The following is a 24,221-nucleotide window of genomic DNA, read 5'->3' on the forward strand; positions in this document are numbered from 1 at the left end:
GAGCTGTAGCTCACGAAAGCTTATGCTCAAATAAATGTGTTGGTCTCTAAGGTGCCACAAGTATGCCATACATTAAGTGTTCACTTTATGCACCTGACAACAAACTGATGTTTACTAAAAAGATAGTAATTTGACACCCAACACTTCATAATACTCAAAGTAAGATACAACCCCTAAACTTATAACTATATAGGAGACAAAAACATCTTTAGTGTAATCTAAACAACAAAACATATTGACTATCCTCATCAATCTGTCAGAGTATCTTGGTGTACACTACCTATTTCCTGTTTTCAAGATTATGAGGCAGAAAGCTCAGCAGTTTTAACTCTACTTTTAATCTCCATGAGATTCTGAGCAACCCTCAATCCCAGTTAGACCAGTTCTATATTAAAGCTATATATAGACATCAAGCTCTTGAAACACTTGCTAGATAACAGGAATCCAGTTCAACCAAAATCCCTTTAAAGACTAGAGAGGGGTTCCAATTTCAAAAAACAAGGTGGCTGAAAACAGATTAATAGCTTGCTGGTTTGCCTGGAGAAAGAACTGAACTACTATCATAGAGGGGTTGGAACCCATTTCTATTCTGACCCATTAGGTTCTCTCTCCAGTCTTAACAGCAGGGAAAATCCACTGCTGGTTGTGAAAGATTGTCAACAATTTCCATCCCACCACCAACCTCAGCCTGGTCCAGTCCACACAAGAGATCCACTTCCTGGACACTACAGTGCTAATAAACAATGGTCACATAAACACCACCCTATACCGGAAACCTACTGACCGCTATTCCTACCTGCATGCCTCCAGCTTTCACCCTGACCACACCACACGATCCATCATCTACAGCCAAGCTCTGCGATACAACCGCATTTGCTCCAACCCCTCAGACAGAGACAAACACCTACAAGATCTCTGTCAAGCTTTCTTACAACTACAATACCCACCTGCGGAAGTAAAGAAACAGATTGATAGAGCCAGAAGAGTTCCCAGAAGTTACCTACTACAGGACAGGCCTAACAAAGAAAATAACAGAACGCCACTAGCCGTCACCTTCAGCCCCCAACTAAAACCCCTCCAACGCATTATTAAGGATCTACAACCTATCCTAAAGGATGACCCAACACTCTCACAAATCTTGGGAGACAGGCCAGTCCTTGCCTACAGACAGCCCCGCAACCTGAAGCAAATACTCACCAACAACCACAAACCACACAACAGAACCACTAACCCAGGAACTTATCCTTGCAACAAAGCCCGTTGCCAATTGTGCCCACATATCTATTCAGGGGACACCATCACAGGGCCTAATAACATCAGCCACACTATCAGAGGCTCGTTCACCTGCACATCCACCAATGTGATTTATGCCATCATGTGCCAGCAATGCCCCTCTGCCATGTACATTGGTCAAACTGGACAGTCTCTACGTAAAAGAATAAATGGACACAAATCAGATGTCAAGAATTATAACATTCATAAACCAGTCGGAGAACACTTCAATCTCTCTGGTCACGCAATCACAGACATGAAGGTCGCTATCTTAAAACAAAAAAAACTTCAAATCCAGACTCCAGCGAGAAACTGCTGAATTGGAATTCATTTGCAAATTGGATACTATTAATTTAGGCTTAAATAGAGACTGGGAGTGGCTAAGTCATTATGCAAGGTAGCCTATTTCCTCTTGTTTTTTCCTACCCCTCCCCCCCCCAGATGTTCTGGTTTAACTTGGATTTAAACTTGGAGAGTGGTCAGTTTGGATGAGCTATTACCAGCAGGAGAGTGAGTTTGTGTGTGTATGGGGGTGGGTTTTTGGAGGGGGGTGAGGGAGTGAGAGAACCTGGATTTGTGCAGGAAATGGCCTAACTTGATTATCATGCACATTGTGTAAAGAGTTGTCACTTTGGATGGGCTATCACCAGCAGGAGAGTGAATTTGTGTGGGGGGGTGGAGGGTGAGAACCTGGATTTGTGCTGGAAATGGCCTAACCTGATGATTACTTTAGATAAGCTATTACCAGCAGGACAGTGGGGTGGGAGGAGGTATTGTTTCATATTCTCTGTGTATATATAAAGTCTGCTGCGGTTTCCACAGTATGCATCTGATGAAGTGAGCTGTAGCTCACGAAAGCTCATGCTCAAATAAATTGGTTAGTCTCTAAGGTGCCACAAGTACTCCTTTTCTTTTTGCGAATACAGACTAACACGGCTGTTACTCTGAAACCTGTCAGCCCTGTTAGTGTGTGATCATGTAACCCTCTAGTGGCTGAAATGTACAAAAGCAGTTTTCAACTTTTTTAAGCCAAGACATACCTGATTAATTTCTACCTGAAACTCAGATCTCCCCCAACTCAAAACAAACATGAATTTTTAATCAAAATGAGAGCAGTCCCTGTCCCCTTCACTCCTGCTGTGAAGGATCTAGCTCTGTTTCTCTAACCCTCTAACCTGCCAGAGAAAAGGGAACTAGCATATTTAAAGTAGGCATCATCTGTCAACTACTCTGCAGTATAGGAAAACCATGCAGTTTGCAGGAGGTAAGATAAAGTGCTTGTAGTGGAACCTCAGGTTTACCTTGTGTTTTTAAAGAAAAAAAAACACCTGCCCATACAGTAGAATCTGGTGAGAACATTAAATTCCTTTTCAAAGTAGACTGCCAAGACTGATTTCTAACCCTGGAGGCACTTTCAAGAATATAATATCTTTTGCCTCCATCTCACAGTATTACCACCACCCTATCCCCTTTCTTTGAGAATGGTAGGGAGAATTTAAAAGAACATAAGGGAAAGAGGGGGAGAACAGAACTCATTCTCATTTTCCCATTCCTCCCTCTCAGGAAACTACCATGGAAACCCTTTCAGGATGGAGGGCCAAACAGCTGTTGGAGGAAAAAGAAAGCTGTGGTGCTAAAAACTATTGGGAATTCCTCACAGGTAAGGCGTTACAAGTTCTTGATTAGCAAACTAGCATACTAAAGGTAATCACTCCTTATTAAAGGCTTAATCCAGCAAGGTTGAGGGAGCTGTAGAGCCTACCTGCCAGTGGGCAATGGGTGCTTGTGAGGAAGCCTAAGAGTTTATTAGTGGCTGCTGCCATAGCTTCATTTCACATCCACTGGCTCTACCTGCACCCAACTGAGTCCTGAGGACAGTAAACTAGTTAGAATTCAATTTTTAGTAGTGGGAAGTGTGGTTTGCATATACCCAGTGTAACATGCATTCTGAACAGAGAACAACGGATAGAACCTAAAGCTTTAGATCAGCTACAGCTGTTTCTGATCCTTCAGAGTAGTAAAGTGCTACTCTGAAAAGGGATTTTGTACAAAGACAGACCATGGCATTCCATAGGTATCTTTACAATGACTCCGGGATCAACTATTTTCAGTTTACAAGAATCTCTTTCCCCATCCCAGTGAATGCTAGCCTTGCCTCAGAGACAAATTCAGTTCTTTCCTTCTCAAAGACCATGTGATAAATGAAGGGGAGGGGGGTGTAAGCTCCCTTTTATGGACACCCAGCCAGCCAGTTAGCTATAAAGTCCCTCTTGGTGGCTGGTCTCTGCTTGCTTTACTTGTAAAGGGTTGTTAAAGTCCCACAGGTAAAGGAAAGGGAGTGGGCACCTGACCAAAAGAGCCAATGGGAAGGCTAGAACTTTTTAAAATGGGAAAAAACTTCCCCTTTCCGTCTGTTATTTTTTCCTCCGGGAAAGAGGGGAACAGGGAGCAGTTATGCTATGAGAAGCTTTAGGCCAGGTATGATCATAAATCATCAGATCATACCTAGTACTTAATTTGGAACTCCCAAATGTGCAAGTAGATCAGAAATGTTTAGAAAGACGCAATTTGCTTTATTTCTGTTTACTTCTTATGGCTAATTGAATCCTCTGTACTAACCCCAGATGCTTTTGTTTGCTTGTAACCTTTAAGCTGAACCCCCAAGAAAGCTATTATGGGTGCTTAAATTTTGGAATTGCTCTTTAAAATCTAGCAAAAGCCTAGGTTCCAAATGTATTTTCTTTCTTTTTGGTTTTAATAAAATTTACCTTTTTTAAAGAACAGGATTGGATTTTTGGTGTCTTAAGAGGTTGGTGCATATGTTGTTTAATTAGCTGGTGGCAACAGCTAATTTCTTTTGTTTTCTTTCTCAGCTCTTCCCCAGAAGGCTGGGGGGAGGGGAGGGAGAAGGGTGAAAGGGCTTGAGGGTACCCCACAGGAAGGAATTCCCAGGTACGTCTTCCTGGGGTTCCAAAAGGGGTTTTGCATTTGGTTAGTGGCAGTGTTTACCAAGCCAAAGTCAGAGAAAAGCTGTAACCTTGGGAGTTTAATACAAGCCTGGAGTGGCAAGTATTAATTTTTAAAATTTCTGCACTCGAAGTGCCAGAGTGGGGGAAACCTGCCTTGGCAGACCATCACCATAGAAAGTTCTGCAGGCCAAACTAGTGACACCTGCACACCAATGCCTTCAAAAGAGTTGCACAAACAAGACTGTCCAGTTTTTAGTTAGATGGTACTAATCAACTCTAGTGATGCACAAGGATACTATCTGGTTCTTAGATACTATATCAGCAGTCAAACTTTAAGAGAGTAGAATCTCTCATAATTTTGTTGGCTATGCAACATTAATAGGCATAAAACCTGCACAAAATTATTTTAGTCAATGAAATCAGCAAATAGGATTCTGAATACACAGGAAGCAGATCTGATGAGTAAGGGGCTATTTCTGCCAAATTTTTTCTTCCAGGAAAAGTGATAAGAGGCAGCTAGCTAGGTCAAATAGCTGGTGACAGGACAATGGTAGGGGATGGACAGGGTGTGTTACATAACGAGTGGGAGGGTGGGGGAAGAAGAGGGACAAATCCCAATGAAACCAGAAGCAAAAGTATAACTCAATTGTCTATCCAGATTTACTAACAATTCATTTCCTCTATTCATGTTTAAATTTAAGGTGTTAGAGACTGATCCATCAGCTTCCAGTTTTTGATTACAGCTCCTGAACATCCTATGGTACATCAGATCCTGCTACTGAAAGGTCAGCATGAGAAGGGGGAAGGACAGACAGAAAGGTAGACTCAGAGGAGTCATAAGAAATAAACAGAGGAGACAACGGTAGACTGTAACCATGTACTGACAACCTGCCGCCTCTTTTAAGTCTCTCAGAGCGGAAGTTCTCATAGTGAAGGTCCTGGGTCACCTCCTGAAGATCCTGCATATGGGTACTGGAAGGAGCAAAAAAAAGTTGATAGTGAAACCATGCCCTGTGCCGAATCATAACTTGTTGAGGCACTTTCTTGATGCGTGACTCAAATATAGTATGAATAAGGATAGTCTGGTCATTTGAACCCAACATGCAAAAATACAAGCGCATTTTTTTACAACCCTCATGTCACTGAACCTCTACACGTCCCCTCCTCACCTCATGACATTAACATTCATTTTTTACAATGTTTATTTCTCTTGAACAGTAGTAGGTCACAACAACCAGCAGTCCAAGTACTGAAAGTAAGGTGAGAGAGCGCACTAGTATAGAGAACATGAAGGTTTCTTGCCATTTGTAAAGAGAAGAGCAACAGCAGCAAGTGTTGCCTTCTCATCCCAGACATGGGAGTAAGGAGGTACAACAGCTATCCTTCAGTGTGGAAGAATGAGGAAAGACCGCTCCCAAAAGAATTACTTCCTCTTCCTTGGGAAGGCTCAGGTGGCAAGGTCCATCCAGGGCCCTGTGAAAGGGATACTACTGCCTTGAATATTAGACAGGGCAGTAGTATCCCTGACTATTAGACAGGGCAAGTCTCCCAGGCCCCTGTGACCTATATGGAATATGTGGAACACTTTGTGATATTGATACCAATATTATAAAATTGCTATCAATCTGACCAGATATGCTGTGTAAAGTAGCTGCAAAAATGTTGTAATTTGCCCAGTATGATAATCTTGTTTATATGTTTGTATCACCCTTGTATTGTGAGTTGTAGATATGCATGGTATATCTGTATTTCAAAACTTGTGCAGTGTTTCTGAGTGACACCCCCAGACAGAATGACCTCAGCACTAAGCATGCTTGTTGGCCCAACAAGAGTCATCAGCTGTACAATGAACCCATTGTGGGGAGGAATAGCTCAGTGGTTTGAGCATTGGCCTGCTAAACCCAGGGTTGTGAGCTCAGTCCTTGAGGGGGCCATTTAGGGATCTGGGGCAAAAATCAGGGATTGGTCCTGCTTTAAGCAGGGGTTGGACTAGATGACCTCCTGAGGTCCCTTCCAACCCCGATATTCTATGAAAGGCGCCAGGGGATATACCTTATGAGTCAGCAAGGCATCGGGGGGGGGGGGAGAAGTGGGGGGAAATCAGAAGCACACTTTGTGACTGGTTGGTGAGTTTAACTTCAGTGTTAACCACAGTTCTGGGAATATCTGCTCTCTCTTTTGCAGCTTGCCAGGACCTTGGCATTTTCAGTGAGGGCTATCCCCAGGCACACCAGGTCACATTCCCACTGCTCTTTCCCACCTCAGCTCCTCCAGTGAGAAAGATAACGGCGAGCATTTCTTGTCTTATGCAATCCACTACGTATGTTCTCCCTCTTCTGAAGGAAGGTAAGTCTACATTAAAAAGTTAGGTCAACATCACTACATCTATCAGGGGTGTGAAAAATCCACAGCCTTGAGCGATATAGTTATACTGACCTAACCCCCCATGTAGACAGTGCTAAGTCGACAGAGTAATTCTTTCATCAACCTAGCTACCACCTCTCGGCGAGGTGGGTTACCCACACTGATGGGCGAACCCCACCCCCGGTGATATAGTGAGTGTCTACTCTGAAGCACTACAGCAGCACAGCTGTAGCACTGCAGCGTTTCTAGTGAAGACAGCTGTATGCTCCCCTTCTGTGAAACTGTCAGTTGACACTTAAACAACAAAAACAACGTTCATTAGTTACACACAAAGGTATTGATACTTTTTCATCTTTAATTCCACCTTCTGGAAATGAGGTTTAGTGATACCATCAGGATTTTGGTTCTCTATCTTCAGAGCAGGGCGGCTTACAGCTCCCTATCACTGCTACCAGAATAGTTCAGTATGTGACTCCATTTGCCTGGCTGCAGTTTGATCACAGGCTGACCTTAAGTTCTATCCCTCACAGAAGCTCTAACCCAAGCACATCGCTTCAAAAAGCTTCAGTACACTGATGTATACTTCAGTAATACTGTTTATTCCCTTCAAATTTAAAATGTTTGTAAGAAAGTTGCTAAAGTCTCTCAGCTTTGATGAAAGACTAATTTAACCCATGATGGTTAGGTCAGACTGCTGGACATGAAAGGTCTGAGAAAAGAAAATTTTACTGTCACCTAAGAATTTCCTTTGCACAGCCTGAAGTCTGTATAGTTAGGGGCTCTTAGAATCATAGAATATCAGGGTTGGAAGGGACCTCAGGAGGTCATCTAGTCCAACCCCCTGCTCAAAGCAGGACCAATCCCCAACTAAATCATCCCAGCCAGGGCTTTGTCAAGCCTGACCTTAAAAATGAATATCTTAATAATGAATATCCTTTTGAGGGAGGAATAACTACATATTAGCGTATTAAAAAAGTTTAGAGACCTTTCCTACCAAAGGGCTATATATCTACATAGAACAAGAAGTCTATTTTGTAGGGTTTTGAGAACGTACGTACTGAAGGCCCAGTTGTTGCCTTGAAGTTTCTTTGTATGTATGTAGTGTTGTTGTAGTCGTGTTGGTCCCAGGATATTACGGAGACAAGACAGGTGAGGTAATAACTTTTACTGGACCAATTATTACCTCACCCACCTTCTCTCTCTAGTTTCCTTTTAAGATGGGATAGACAGGCCAAACTAAGAACTCACTTACATGGTCAAGTGTATGGCAACATAATGGGCTACCCCATTAGCTTTCTTAGGTCTTCTCTACATGAGGAAAATGACACACCCAAGGTGTGAATTTAAACCAGTATAAACTCCAGTGTGGACACTTCTTTCAGTGTCAACTTAAGGTGACTGGGAACAGGTTTAACTTTCAACCAAAAACACTTATCAAAATAAGTGTCCGCACAGGGTTTTGAACCAGTTTAAACTTAAATTGACTTTTTAAACAGATCTAGCAGGCCCTAGACTCTGAAATGCAAACCTTAAAACCAAGCTCAGCTTTTGATGGTGGTACGTCCCCCAAATAGGACTGCTGAGCAACAAGGCACTAGAAAACGCTATTAACTTTTTGTAGGTTTTAGTTCTGTGCAGATATTTTGATTGCACTTTTAATATGTAGGGAGTGCTGCTCAATCTTGAGGTTCTTGAGACTTTGACGAAAGGATGACAGTACTACCTCTTGTATCCTAAGAAAGAGGTTTGAACACAAGATTAAGTTTTGATAGAAGTGTAATAGTCTTACATTAGCATTGTTCTCAGCTTCAGGAAGTCGTTGTGTTCTGGGTTCTCCACTTCAACTACACCCCATGGATAGAGACGACCTCTAACTTTTTTACCTTTGGCTTCAATCAACTGATTGGATCCCACTACACAAAATGGGATACTGACCTGAAAAAAAAAAAAATCAAGAGTCACCAAGAATGAACTAGAACCAGTAATCAGTTTCACTAGAAATTGCATAAAAAAAGCAATAAGCTTTGTGTAGTACTTTTCATCTATAGTTGTCAAAATAATTTACAATGAATGGCAAGCATCATTATCCCCATTTTTCAGACGTGGAAACTTGGGCACAAAGTTAAAGTGACTTACCTGAGGTCAGACAGCAGGTCAGTGGCAAAGCCTGGAACAGAATCCAGGTCTTGTTTTAAAATTATATATTCACCTTGGAAAGTCTGGTAAAACAGGATATACCACTTCTAGCTCAAGAGCTGTATCCATCACAACTATGTCTAATCTAAAAACTATTCCTACCTTCAGGAGCCTGGTCTGTTCTTTAAAATCTTCATCCTCATCTGATTCTGCATCGGGCAGGTGATAAATCTTGATGCCATGTTGTTCAATTTCATCCAGAATCTGAAAGAGTACATCAGGAATGAAGGTAATATACACAAGTCAATCCTTTAACTTTCAAGGTAAACTAATTGCGCAAAAACCACGTCCAAAGAAGCCTAGATTTTTAGAAGTCTTAATTACTTGCCTAATTTTTGTGTGTTTTAAAATAAAGGCCATAATTGGAGAGACTTACTGTAAACTGACTTTTAGTTATCCTGAGTTGTTCTAAACACTGACAAAAATTACTTAATCCTATCATAACATACAAATCTTGCTCTCAAATTTGAGACAAATGACAATTCTGTTCCTTCCAACTCCACCATGTTAGCGTTTTGGAAAATTCCTGTCACTTTCTTGGAGAATTCAGGTTTACATCGTAGAGAGATACACATAAATTTACCCCCAAAATGATAGCACTGATTAATGTAGCAATTGTTCATAGTGAGGCATAAGCCTTTGCAATTAACTCACTATTGTGTTTTATCACTGCTACAATGTTATTTTGAGATTATGAAGTGAGTATAAAAATAGTAACCTCTAAAGTTTGTTTATAAAATTTGTTTAAAACTAATGCAAGTGCAATATCCCCTTCCACATTTAATATCCCTCTCTCAAGCTATGTCTACACTGGCAATTGAACGACAATTTTTTTTTGTTTTTCCAGGTGTTTAAACCCACCCTTGCAAAGGACAAAAGTTTTGCCGTGGCAAGTGCCAGTGTGAACAGCGTGTTGTCGGCAGGAGCGCTCTCCTAGCCCTGCCAACAATGCGAACGCCGCTCGTTTGGGGGGAAGGGTAGAAGTTTTTTGTTGGCAGGACAGCCAACGAACAGCGGCTACACTGCGCGACTTAACAGCTCGGCTGTGGTGATACTGCTATGTTGCTAAGAGCTGTGTAGTGTAGACATAGCCTTAGGCTAGCTGTAGCCAGCATATCCTAAGTGTTAACTTTTGCTTTAGAAGAAAACTTTTTGCCTTCCATGACTGCATAGCAAAATGTATATAAATATTATATATATAAAAAAACAAATCACATTTGTTTTATGGTATGGAGACTGCCACCTTCATTATGAATTGTGCTGGAGAGAATTTTCCATAGGGAGAAGTCACTAACTGAATAGTAATTTGTGAGCAAATGTATTTTAGTTTTTATATCAATTTTTACACTTTCTGGGCAGATGGGGTCAAGAATTACAGAGTAAAAATATGCTTGGGGTTCTCAACCTCACTCTACTAAGACATGAGCCACACTATGAGAAAAGAAAAGGAGTACTTGTGGCACCTTAGAAACTAACCAATTTATCTGAGCATAAGCTTTCGTGAGCTACAGCTCACTTCACTGGATGCATCCGATGAAGTGAGCTGTAGCTCACGAAAGCTTATGCTCAAATAAATTGGTTAGTCTCTAAGGTGCCACAAGTACTCCTTTTCTTTTTGCGAATACAGACTAACACGGCTGCTACTCTGAAACCTGTCACTATGAGAGTGTCTCATTGACACTCCTCTCCCACTGGTGATAGAATCTCTGTGGCAACTACAGCAATTACTGACTCTCTTAATGTTGCCTTGCCATATAATATATTTTTAGTGGTCAGTATGATGTAGCAGCAGGAAACCAAGGAGAGTCAGCATGATGCAAGAACTAGTTTTGGGTGGGCTACTGGTGGTTCATGGATCACAATTTGGAAGCCACTGATATAAACAGACAAACACTCCCTCCAAGACAGCGAGCAGACTTATTCTCTTCTGGGCTGGAGTGGAGAAAAGATTTCTCTCCTTTTTAGCTCAGAAGATTCACTGAAAATTGAAGAGCTGAATGATGGAACCACTCCATCCACGAGGGGAGGGAAGAAAAAAAAAGACATGTTGTATATGAAGGAGTAAGGTAACGGACCTAACTCCTGGATTCAATCTGGCACTAAACAGATGAAATTCAAAACAGTCATGTGTAGCCACATTTAAATAACATACATTTCAATTTACCTATAAATAGTGTAGAGTGAAAATGCTTTCTCACCACAGTCAACAACAATAGTCCAAACATGATGGAGACTGTTTACAAGGAAAATTGTACCATCCATGAATTAAGTTCTACCATGTTTATTGTTAAAGACTATATATATATATTAAAAGTCAAATAAAAGTAAAGAGGGGAAAAAAAACCAGTATGATTCTGAATTTCGGGGGGGGGGGGGGCGGGAAGCAAGGGGAAATCAGAGATTTACTTCAAAACAACTCAACTTGGAACGGCTTATTGCTCCCAGTTACATTTTCAAAGCAAAGTAAAATATAAGAAACTTAGGGGAAAGCTTTGCAGAGATATGGGGCCACTAGTTTAAAGACTGGCCTTCTATGCTGGATTCTGGCCCCCATAAATCCTTTATTTCTTCCCCTCCCTCAATTAAGAGCTGATTTTTGCAAAATTTTAGCAGTACCTGTATTTCAAAGCCAAGTGTAATTAACTCACTGACCAGACTTCAGGAAACAAGTTGAAAGGATTTACAGAATGAGTGGAAGTTTTAAATTTAAGAGTGGTTGTTGGGTCACCAGGGCCTCTTTAACAAGTTAATTACACTTTGCATTGTAAAACTCAAACAGGTATAATCACCTATTGCTTGATTTAAAAATTAAAGAGTAAAACATAAAAGCTCTTCAAGGCTATAAGGATCTGACACTGTGTCTAAGAAGGGGTGAAATAAACTGGTACCAAGCAGTGGGTGTAGGGGGTGTCAACACAAAGAAAGCGATAACATATCTTAGGGGTATGATTTTTATACTTAAAACACATTTAAAACAGTTAAGTATTTAAATGATAATGGAGTCACCTACCTTAAATAAGCTTGTTTGCTAGTGCTAATGTTTATGTTCTTATGTTAATCCATTGCTTCCATCAGTCAGCCCCAACATTTCAAAATTCATTTTATAATTTAAAAAACTAGTGTGCATAGCCAATCTGACCCAAAGTGGAAGAAACAGGTCCAATCCTTCTTAGGCTTGGCCGGATATTACAGCTGATTTGTACCGCAATACAGCCAAATCGCCGCTCCCACTGACAGATGACCATTGCTGAATTTAAAAAAAGAATAATACCCCCAGTCAAATCAAGAATCAGAATCCTCAGGATGCCAAAGACTGTCTGTGTTTTCTGGCAAATTTTAAACCACAGTACACCATGCCTGTACAGTGTCATGTGGGAGAACAGCACTTTTCTTGGCTGAAGTCTCCCTGCTCACCTACACTAGGGTTACTAGTAGCCAACATTAACACAAACAAAATTAGAACTTACCCTTTTCTTCAGCCTTTCCCGTTCCTTCAGAGTAAGTGTATCAGCTTTTGCAATTACAGGTACAATATTCACTTTGTTGTGTATGGCCTTCATAAACTCAACATCCAAGGGTTTAAGACTAAAAATAACGTTGAAATTTAAAAGAGTGTCAGGTATTTAAATGCCTAACTTATTTTTACACTAAAATGAACACACGCACAATCTTAAAGATGAGGTTTTTTCTAACAATTATTAAAAAGTTTCCATTTTCAACAATTCTAGATTGTCATCCTAAACGTCCCCTACTTCTCCCCAAAAGGGTAAATTCACTACCTCTAATAGTGATATGTAACAGTTTCTATATGATCTGTCTTGTTTTTCAAAACTTAGTGAGCAAAAACTCAGAGTAAAAGTTGTCCAAAAAAAAAAAAGGTAAAAAAATAAAATAAAATATAAAATAAAGTGCATTGATACTTACCCATGACCAAATGGTGAAACAAAGTAGAAGCAACAGTGTACCCGGTTATCTACAATATGCCGCCTGTTCAAGCCACTCTCATCATGCAGATACCGCTCAAACTGCTCATCAGTATAAGAAATTATGGTCTTAAAACTGTAAGAAACATGTGGATTAATACAGCTTTGCTGGCCATTTAGATGCTCACACTCCATATTCTGAAGAGGGGTTTTATAGTAATTTTTCAAAGAAAAAATAAACCACCAAGTTATCTCTTAACCAGCCAACCTAATATCTACCCCCCAATATCAAGCAAGTACTGGGGCCGTGAAAATAAGATAAGCTAACAAGATTGGAGACCACAATAGTATACACTCTTGGACATTAGGCAAGTCAAACTCCTGCTTTAATGATTATATATAGAAAATGCACAAGGGTAGTGAAAAAATCAGTACTATATTTATTCCTCTAGTGACTTTCTCCTGAGATTTCCTCTTGGGTTAATATTAAACAGATGTTCAAGATACTCTTGACTAAAACGTTCCAACTCAGTTTGGGGAAAAAAAAATAAGTCAGCTTTGGTGGTGTAGTAGCAGGCCTGTTGAACTGCGATGCAAATCAGTTTATTTGATCATAAATATCAGATTCTGTAAAACCGTGTGGTGGCTATACAGTCTAAAATGTTGGCATACATAACTATAAACATAAGTACTTATGGAGAGTAATTACTAGTGCCCGTGAAGGGGCTTTGAGAAATTCCAGTTATATTTATGGACTGACATTTACTTAAATTTTTGTAAGAAATAAAGCTCAGCTTTAAGTCACTTATACAAGATTTAAGACTACATCTGTTCCACAACAGATCTGCACTAGCATTTATGCCTGCTTTTAACATGGATATGATATATGCTCAGAGGTAGGAAAGCAGTACTGCAGCTGCTATTATTGTCTGCCCCCTTGCATATACATTATATTGCCTGTCCAAACGGTCTCTGCTCTTGCAAGAGAACTGATAGACCCAACCAAACTTCCTTCTAATTCCGTATCTGAGGGGTGGACTAGCTACATCAGCCTTTGTCCACTTCATTCACTTATCAACAGCAAGAAACACCACTTCCGCAAGTCTTACCTCTACATACAGTCCAGACAGTGTCTTATGGTCATCTCTCCACTGTAAGTCAAAGAACCCTAATCTACCTGAGGCACACTCCAGAGTATGTATTGGCTGCAGTAAACCATATTTGAACCTTCTTGATTTCACCCATAAGATATTTGACCAGCAATAGATCAGTTAAAGTTGTATGTAGAAATCTGACAATTTATTTTTGAGTTTTAAATATTTTTAAATTAAATATTTTTATTTCTTGTTTATCTTTGCCTTTAACTGTATCTTAAAAATGTTTGCCAGGGAATTGCTTATCATTTCTCTCCAGTACCTTTTAGAGATGACTTTTTGTTTATTTTTGAAAGTCTGAATGCGAGGCGATTACACTTAGCATATGAAACTTGGGAGGCAAGAGGCTTGACCAAGGGCCTGTCTACACTTACTGGGGGATCCATGAGTGGTGGTCAATGCATTGGTGGTCGATTTAGCGGTTCTAGTGAAGACCCGCTAAACTGACCGCGATCACTCTCTGGTCAACTTCTATACTCCACCGGATAGAGCAGAGTAGGGGGAGTAGACAGCACAGCGTCTCACATCGATGTTGCATAGCGTGGAACCCACAGTAAGATCTAAGCTATGTTGATTTGAGTTATGTTATTCATGTAACTCAAATTGCATAGCTTAGATTGACTTTTCCCTTTAGTGTAGACAAGGCCTGAGTTAAGACAAATCAAGATGTGGGCTTTTTCTTTTGTATCTCCAGCACATCTGCAGACATGGTAGTTCATCTCTTTCTGTAAGAGAGAGGAATTTGAACATTTTGTACCAAAAAAAAGATGGTATGAACCATTTTCTAATTAAATTCTGCTGAACTGCTTGCTGCTATCTATGATCCAAGTCCCACTTCCCAGCTTAGTCATTTTCAATTAGAAAGAGTACATAATGGGCTGCACTATAGCTCGCTTAAAGCCTTGCAAATTCCCTGTTCACCTTAAAAAGCATGAAAACAAAATTGGAATTAGACGACAAAGCTCAGAACAGAGAATAAAAGGAATTTCACCCTATTTATGAAGGATTGTGTGGGGAAGGTCGATTAATTTCCTATATTTTGTTGCTGGGTTATTTGATCTAAAGTAAGTGACAGGTCTATTTATTAGTGCATCTTTAAGACTGTCATGGGCATGCAGAGATCATGGATGGGCACTCTTACAATAGTTTAATAAATCTGAATAAGTTAATTCCTTTAACAGGTCCTTGAAAGTCACCAGCAGTCACCCTAGTTACTCACCAGCTTTTATTTTGTAATTAAGTTATTTAAGTTACTCTGTAAAATGCAGATTTTTCCTAAAGAAGCAAGGCAAGATTTTCTTCCAGTATTGTAGTTTTATAAAAACTTCAATATTCTTGCTAAAATTTCATCATGCATGTAAATTTTATAAAGAGCTATAACCCCACACACAACAAAAAGTAGTGCTGATTTAATTCACTCCAATATACTGCATGCCCAGAACTTTAAAGGCAAGTATAACATCATGAGTCAAGTATCAGGGGGTAGCCGTGTTAGTCTGTATCCACAGAAAACAACAAGGAGTCCAGTGGCAACTAAAGACTAACAGATTTATTTGGGCATAAGCTTTCAAGGGTAAAAAAAACACTTCTCCATATACCTGAAGTGGTTTTTTACCCACAAACGCTTATGCCCAAATAAATCTGTTTGTCTTTAAGGTGCCACCGGACTCCTTGTTATCATGACTCAAGCAAATGCTAAGGTATCATATCTGGCAAGAGTTCATGATTATCAAGGACTGTGCAAAACACTGGGCACTACAGAAGAGTAATTTTATCAGAGTGCTAAAATACTCTTTATCCTATTGGTCTGGAACATACACGATCGATTTGTAAAAATAAGGATTTTTAAAAACACACCCAAATGAGATCCCTTCAAAGCAATAAAGCAAGCCTGTCTTTCCGCTAAGTCACGTTTCAGATTCAACACTTCAAATATATAAATTAGTAGAAAGATACAATAACTGAATTATAAAAGTATTTATGTTACAACAAACTGCCTTTTATGTTTTAATATAGTACCTAAATGTGCCATTACTGGTACGTTAACTGCCACGTGGTTTAGATGGAACTACTATAGGGAAGGGGTGCATAACTGGTTGAAAAAAAAAAAAAAAAAACACACTCAGTATCAATGACTCATTGCCAGACTGGGAGGATGTATCTAGTGGGTACACTGCATGGGTTACCCCCAGTGAAAAGTTCTGGGCTGCAGTACTATTCAATATTTTCATTAATGACTTGGATAATGGAATGGAGAACATGCTTATAAAATTTGTGGAGGACACCAAGCTGGGAGGGGTACAAATCCTTTGGAGGACAGGATTAGAATTCTGAACAACCTTGACAAACTGGAGAGCTGGTCTGAAATCAACAAGCTGAAAGTCAATAAAGACAAGTGCAAACTACTACACTAAAAGGAAAAATCAAATACAAAACAACTGGCTAGACAATAGTTCTGTACAAAATAACTTGGGGGTGAGAGTGGATCACAAATTGAATATAAGCCAACAAGGTGACACAGTTGCAAAAAACAAAACAAAACAAAAACCGCTACTATTCCGGGTGGGGGTGGGGGGGTGGGGGGTTGTTAACAGGAGTGCAGTATGTCAGAAACAGGAGGTAATTGTCCTGTTCTACTCACACTGGTGAGGTCTCAGTTGGAGTACTGTGTTCTGTTCTGGGCACAACACTTTAAGGTAGATATGGACAAATTGGAGAGAGTAGAGGAGAGCAACAAAAACGACAAAAGGTTTAGAAAACCTAGGAGGAAAGGTTAAAAACCTGGCATGTTTAGCCTCGGAGGGGGGGGAAAAGAAAAAATGAGGGGGGGCTGATAATCTTCAGATATATTAAGGGGAGTTATAAAAAGGACACTGATCAATTGCTGTCCATGTTCACTGAAGGTAGGACAAGTAGTAATGGGCTTAACCTGAAGCATGGGAGATTTAGTTTACATTTTAAGGAAAACTTTAACACAAAATATAGTTAAGTACTGGAATCGGTTACCAAGGGAAGATTGTGGAATCCCCAGCAACGGAGGTTTTTAAGTTAGACACACACTTATCAGAGATAGTCTAGGTATACTTGGTCCTGCCCCAACACAGGGGAATGGGCTTGGATGACCTCCAAAGATCTCTTCCAACCCTACATTTCTGTGACTGTGCTAGGCGTGCAATGTACCTGCACTTCAGCGATTTAGTCCTGAGAAAAGAGTATGAGAATGAACTTCAAAGAATCCAAAGGGAGACGTAAATCCTCTTTTCTATAGGTCAATAAACCCTTTATATACATACCAGTCTCGGCAATTGATGGCATCACCATAACCTGGTGTATCTACAACTGTCAAACGGAGCTTAACACCCCTTTCCTCGATTTCAACTGTTGAAGCTTCAATCTGCACAGTCCTTTCAATTTTTTCTATAAAACAGCAAACTTGATCTTAAAAAGAAATCTCATAAATTTAGTTAATTCTAAGGCTAGATCAAGAATATCCAGCAAGTGGAACCATTTAAGAGGCTCTCTCTACTAATAACCTTATTCTTGGGGTCACATGACATCAGAAGCAGACACAAAATTTTCCATAGAAGCGTTTTTTCAAGACATCTGAGGATGTGTACTGTTTCTTTAAATCTGTAGCAGAAAGCCAGGCAGGATGAGTTTAGATAGAATGAGAAACAGACAGTAGCTTTCGGAGTACTTTTATTTTTATAGGGAAGGTTCTTTTCCATTGTTGGAAGAAAATGACAGACATGCCACATGACATGCTGAGCTAATGAAAATGAGTCACTCAACAAGAAAGCAGTGGAACTGCAATGCAAAAAGAACACCCCCCGCCCAAAAAAAAAAAAAAAAAAAGATTCCCAGAAGAGGGAAACAAAAAATATCCATTAACAGCTTCAAATTCCTTTGGCAGAAATGTGGCAGGTGTGTGACAAATGAGAATGCAGGACAGATAAATTATGCACACTCAGTGGAAGCATGTGCAGAAAAAAAGAAAGAAAATTAGCAGTGTGTCTATCAAGGCAAGAAGCCAAGTGATGCCTATACTTAGAATTTCTCTAAGGGAGGTTTCAGAGTGATAGCCATATTAGTCTGCATCAGCAAAAACGAGGAGTCCTTGTGGTGCCTTAGAGACTAACAAATTTATTTGGGCATATGCTTTCGTGGGCTAAAACTCACTTCATCAGATGCATGGAGTGGAAAATACAATAGGGAGGTATACATACACAGCGTATGAAAAGATGGGAGTTGCCTTACCAAGTGTGTGTGGGGGTCAGTGCTAATGAGCCAATTCAAGTAAGGTGGAAGCGGGCTATTCTCAACAGTTGACAAGAAGGGGTGGAAATCACTTTTGTAGTGCTAAGGGAGGTATTATGAGAATTTTCTGCATCTTTGTTCAAGTTGACTTTATTTTCAAAAAGACTTCTGTCCTCCCTTCTTCCTGTGCCATGAAGGCATTTTTTCCCAAAAAGAACTAAGCAGACTCTTTGGTACTATTCATCATCATTCCTCACTTGACCACATGGGCTCATTAACAGATGCAAAGGGCTCATGTTTCCTGGGGTGAAGTGTACTGCCTCCCTAGCACGCATAAAGTAGATAATAAGCAAGTAGGGCTCTCCAGCCAATGCAGTTTGAATACTGTTTGCAGTATTCCAGTCACAAATGCCTATCGCAGCTACACTAGCACAAATATGCAACCATATTTGGAAGAGACGACTAAGGGTGGATATGATTGAGGTCTATAAAATCATGACTGGCGTGGAGAAAGTGTTATTTACTCCTTCTCATAACATGAGAGCTAAGGGTCACCAAATAAAAATAGGCAGCAGGTTTAAAACAAACAAAAGGAAGTATTTCTTCACACAATGCAGTCAACCTGTGGAACTCTGCCAGAGGATATTGCGAAAGCCAAGACCAGGGGTGGCCAACCTGTGGCTCCGGAGCGGCTCTTCAGAAGTTAATATATGGCTCTTTGTATAGGCACTGACTCTGGGGCTGAAACTACAGGTGCCAACTTTCCAATGTGATAGGTCGGGCTCTCACTGCTCAACCCCTGGCTCTGCCATAGGCCCTGTCCCCACTCCACTCCACCCCTTCCTGAGCCCACCCCTGAGCCTGTCGTGCCCTCACTCCTCCCCCAGAGCCTCCTGCACGCCACGAAACAGCTGATCGGGAGGTGCGAGGAGGGAGGGGGAGGCGCTGATCGGCAGGGTGGTCAGTGGGTGGTAGACACTGGGAGCAGGGTGGGGAACTGAAGGGGGGCTGCTGACGTATTGCTGTGGCTCTTTGGCCATGTACATTGGTAAATTCTAGCTCCTTCTCAGGCTCAGGTTGGCCACTCTTGGCCAAGACTACAACAGGGTTCAAAAAAGAACTAGATAAATTCATGGAGAATAGGTCCGTCAATGGCTATAAGCCAGGATGGGGAGGGATGGTGTCCCTAGCCTCTGTTTGCCAGAAGCTGGAAATGCGTGATAGGGAATGGATCACTTGATGATTACCTGTTCCGTTCATTCCCTCTGGGGCACCAGTCATTGGCCTCTGTCGGAAGACAGGATACTGGGCTAGATGGACCTTTGGTCTGACCCAGTATGGCCATTCTTATGTTATGTTCATTCACACTGAAGAGACATTAGGAAATAAAAATGTTTACCGGCTGCTCCTGGGATTATCCTTTCTGGGTAGAGATCTGTCAAGAACAGGCTGTTTATTAGAGTAGATTTTCCCAATCCAGATTCACCTATGATTCATTTTGAAAATATGCTGATCATAAATACGTTCTACATAATTAACCTTTCAGAAATGATATAACATCTGATTATAGATATTTTTCTTAAGTTAAATGTAACCAAGTCTTTCAAATTGTGGATTAAACTGACATGGAGTGGTAATGATATAGTCAGGCCGCTATTATGCGCTTAAAGCAGGAGTTCATTTTATATATTCCAAATTTTTAGCACATAAGCTTTAAGTAAAGCTTGATATTTGAAGACTTACATGTAAATCTGTTAGAGCTCTAATTTTTTAATTGACCTTAAATTCACAGTCTGAGTCTTATGATTTTTCAGTCTCCTGTAGCTTTTAAACTAAAAGTTGTAGTGAAATTTTTGCATATAGTAAGAGTTTGAAGTACATCTGGGATTATTTAATAACTGTCACTGATTGAAAAAAAATGTTACTGGTATACATCACAATCAAATCTTTGTGCTGTGGTTAGCCAATGGAAAACAATTATATCTGCTACTTATATTGTCTGATATGGTATGCAGAAGTCTTTTCAAACTGTTACAGAGTGGTGTACAACACTACCTTTTGGCATATGCACCGAATAATGTTTCCTGTAATTGAAGGCTAACACAATGTGTGATTAATAGGTTTGCTAGTTCAGGGCATTTATGTGGCATCAGACAAAAAGGATCTTCAACAACGGAATGGCTACATAGTTGAAGACCAGGATCTTTGACACTTTAGCCGTTTGCTTTGATGAAGACGCTGACCTCTGTCAAACTGCTCAGCTTCTGATGTAGCCAAACTGTTTCAAAGGGGGAGGTGGTGGGGAGGATCTTTGACAATGTATCCAACTGATTTGTCAAAGATCCTGTTCTTCATTAAACTGATCAACAGAACTGAACAAAAAAATAAAAATAAAAATAAAAATGAAGAGTGAAAGATGGGCCTGTCAATCCCTCTGGGCTATATGACCAATGACACTGATCAAACACAAATGTGATGACTGAATATGAAGACCAAAATGAAAATTAAAAACCTATAACAAAATGAAAAACCCAACCAGCTAAATAGTTGGTCAAATGTTTTAGAAAAATGGCCATTTTTCAAACTGAAAAATTACAACCAGTTCCTACAATCAGCTGATTCAGGAATGGAGCTTGCTGGCTGAACAGTTTCATGCAACAAGAAAGCCATGATTTTTATTGATGGAGTTTACTACTGCTTGAAACTGGGCTAAGCTCCACACCAAAACAAGCCACACAGTTTTCCTTATCTATTTTAAAAGTTTGAATAAGTGCAGCTACACTGGCAAATGACCACCGATTAATGAATTTGGGGCTAATCCCAAGCCTAGACAAGGCAGTAGTTTAGTGCTGGAAACCTTAAATTGGTCAATTAACACAAGCTTCCTTTTGGTTTAACATGGCCAAGCAGCCAGAATAATATAAATGTCAGCTTGCATTTTCATGCATCAGCCAATTTGTCTACACTTGGATAATTTGGACAAGCAATAATGGAAGCTGTCATTGAAATAGGGAAAATTATGGTCAGAACCATATCAGCATACACAGCTTTTAAGAAAATTTATCCCATCCCAGTTTCCTGGGAATGAAGACATTTGACTTTAAAGAATAAGATTATAGGTCAAAATAATAAAGACATTAAATATGATTCACAACAGAAGAAAAATTTAAACCCCTCTTTGTTTACCTATACATATCTGAACAGAAGATAGACACATTCAGGCCAAATTACTGAAATAATCAGAATTTTGAGTAATTTATTTTTAACTCACATCTACTGCCCCTCTAGGTTAGCAAAGTATCATCCAAACTCTCCTAATACAATGCATTTCAATGAAGTTGTTTTCCCTAATTTTTCTCCTCAAATATCTTTATTTATACCTTAAACCTATTGGCAGATAGGTAACATACAGTAAGCATTGCTATCCCACACAGAAACTTTCAAATAAGTGTCTTCTCCTTTACTAATGTTGTCTCTTTTCCATACATGAATTTGTTTTTGAATGGAGCAGACACTGGGTTGTTTTGTTTAATAATTTATACATGGCTCTATGCCAAAGCCACTTTACATAGTTGTATTTTCAGCTGATGTCACAGAGTGCTGGGAATTAAATTTAGCTGCAGCAGAGAAAATGTGTTTATAGTTCTCTTAATTGTTTAAATGTTTTGGATTACAGAATAGTAGACTTCAAAAAGGTTAAAAATAAATAATTTGAGAATTGGGGGTTTCTTAGCAGATAAAGTTTTAGAAAGTAAACTGACATTTTATAAAAAGAAAAGGAGTACTTGTGGCACCTTAGAGACTAACCAATTTATTTGAGCATGAGCTTTCGTGAGCTACAGCTCACTTCATCAGATGCATACCGTGGAAACTGCAGCAGACTTTATATATACACAGAGAATATGAAACAATACCTCCTCCCACCCCACTGTCCTGCTGGTAATAGCTTATCTAAAGTAATCACCAGGTTAGGCCATTTCCAGCACAAATCCAGGTTTTCTCACCCTCCACCCCCCCACACAAATTCACTCTCAGCCCATCCAAATCACCAGCAGGAGAGTGAATTTGTGTGGGGGGGTGGAGGGTGAGAAAACCTGGATTTGTGCTGGAAATGGCCTAACCTGGTGATTACTTTAGATAAGCTATTACCAGCAGGACAGTGGGGTGGGAGGAGGTATTGTTTCATATTCTCTGTGTATATATAAAGTCTGCTGCAGTTTCCACGGTATGCATCTGATGAAGTGAGCTGTAGCTCACGAAAGCTCATGCTCAAATAAATTGGTTAGTCTCTAAGGTGCCACAAGTACTCCTTTTCTTTTTGCGAATACAGACTAACACGGCTGTTACTCTGAAACCTGACATTTTATATAAAAGCTGTTTAAATGTATCCTGTAAAGATTTTATCCAAAACAAAGCCAGCAGAGCTGATGAAAACCCAAACTAGCAAGGAACAGACATTCAATACAGTATAACTGATTTAAAATTTTTTTGAATTCTCACTCTAGGTAATGCAAGCAGGCTCTCATGAATTATTCTAATAAAATGTGAAAAGCAAAACTTTCCTAGCATTCAACTGTAAGCTACAAAAACAGGACAGAAGTAATGCTGCGGCTGCTCTGTTGGCAGAAAACAAGGAAATAATTATGGGTTCGAGAAGGTCTTTTGTAAGTCTTGGGCTCTAGAATGATTACAACTCAGGTGGTACATAAACAACCACTAACGGTTCTACCACCAAATAGTTCCATGACTCACAAGCCAACTCCTGCAGTGGGGTACATCTGACAGAAGCAAATAATGAAAGGGAGTTTTTATTACTAGTAACGACGTGTGAAAGATATAACACAGCTTTGTTTTCAGATCTGGGATTGGGCTGCTGGGTTGGGTTGCTTTTTTTGTTTTTGTTTTTAAAAACCACAATTTTACTGGTAGTCTGGAATAGATGGATAGAACCCTGAAATGTCACTTTTCAGTAAACATATTATAAGGTTGAGAACTAGTATGCTCAAAATCCAGAAATTCAAAAGTTATGGTTTCCACAGTAACATGGATAGGTAAGTGTAACGTGTCTGAGTTAACCTTACATAATGACAGGTTTCAGAGTAGCAGCTGTGTTAGTCTGTATCTGCAAAAAGAAAAGAAGTACTTGTAGCACCTTGGAGACTAACAAATTTATTTGAGCATAAGCTTGCTCAAATAAATTTGTTAGTCTCTAAGGTGCTACAAGTACTTCTTTTCTTTTTGAGTTAACCTTGACTTGGGAGCCTGGTGGGGAGTGAAGAGACAGTCTGAGGACTGCTGAATTGCAGAGCCAAATGAGGTGGTCAGTTTGGTATGAAAGGGTTTCTTTTGACCTCTTCTGCTATTCCTTATGTAACACTAAAGTTATCTATCTCGTTTTAATGGCCTGTCAAGTTCCCATTTAAATGTACATTAAAAAAAATTGTATAGTTAATCATTTTATGCCTACAGACATTTTTTCCAAGTGAAATTGTATCAGCTCCCATACACTGCTGGGCATGCATAATACAATTACGATTACAACAAATAATGGAAAACTAAATGTGCAAGGATGGAATTTTAAACATTTAAAACTTGAAAATCGCTACACCAATTTTCTTCATGCTTAGTCACTACTACTCACTGACTGGCCACATGCTGAGTTTCAAAGTTCACCCATTTTTGCATTATCTGAGCACAATAAATGGTTCAAATAGGGATATGTGAGGGGGGAAAAAAAAGGTTGTCCCAACTCAAAACAGCAAAATAAGACTTTTCCTCAAACTTTTTTTTTAATCTTTCTGTGCTTAAATGGGTTTAAGTCCCAAAGGACAAAACAGGAGGAAGTAATGAGTACAAAAGGTGTGAGAAGACCTTCTTAATCTTACCTACAGAATTAGCTACCACACACAACGTTTGGATGTATTACTACTTATGTGGAACAGCTAGCTCATTAACACGTTGAAGTATACTTGAGTTTAATTATCATCTTTAAACTATACAACTATACAGGACAGAACCACTGGATACTATATAAAGTATATGAAGACTTCCTTCACACAAGAAGTTACATTGCATTCAGCCTAATC

At 39.8% G+C, this 24,221-nt stretch overlaps 1 protein-coding gene across 11 annotated transcripts in view; it reads right to left on the reverse strand.

Annotated features, from left to right (window-relative positions):
* SEPTIN2 (septin 2) overlaps nucleotides 1-24,221 on the reverse strand; it is an 85,564-nt gene that overhangs the window by 53,029 nt on the left and 8,314 nt on the right. For 6 of the 11 annotated variants that reach the window (XM_077825616.1, XM_077825615.1, XM_077825613.1 and 3 more), the window contains exons 4-10: nucleotides 19,535-19,621; nucleotides 17,172-17,295; nucleotides 12,726-12,860; nucleotides 12,269-12,386; nucleotides 8,904-9,005; nucleotides 8,395-8,540; nucleotides 5,127-5,213 (exon numbers count right to left, since the gene is read on the reverse strand). In XM_077825616.1, coding sequence (XP_077681742.1) covers nucleotides 5,127-5,213; nucleotides 8,395-8,540; nucleotides 8,904-9,005; nucleotides 12,269-12,386; nucleotides 12,726-12,860; nucleotides 17,172-17,295; nucleotides 19,535-19,621 — 799 coding nt within the window. Of the gene's footprint in view, nucleotides 1-5,126; nucleotides 5,214-8,394; nucleotides 8,541-8,903; nucleotides 9,006-12,268; nucleotides 12,387-12,725; nucleotides 12,861-17,171; nucleotides 17,296-19,382; nucleotides 19,503-19,534; nucleotides 19,622-24,221 lie in introns of all 11 variants that reach the window. The other 5 variants (XM_077825619.1, XM_077825618.1, XM_077825622.1 and 2 more) reach the window with 5 other exon arrangements.

This window comes from Eretmochelys imbricata, chromosome 9, assembly GCF_965152235.1.
Source record: "Eretmochelys imbricata isolate rEreImb1 chromosome 9, rEreImb1.hap1, whole genome shotgun sequence".
NCBI classification, from domain to species: Eukaryota; Metazoa; Chordata; order Testudines; family Cheloniidae; genus Eretmochelys; species Eretmochelys imbricata.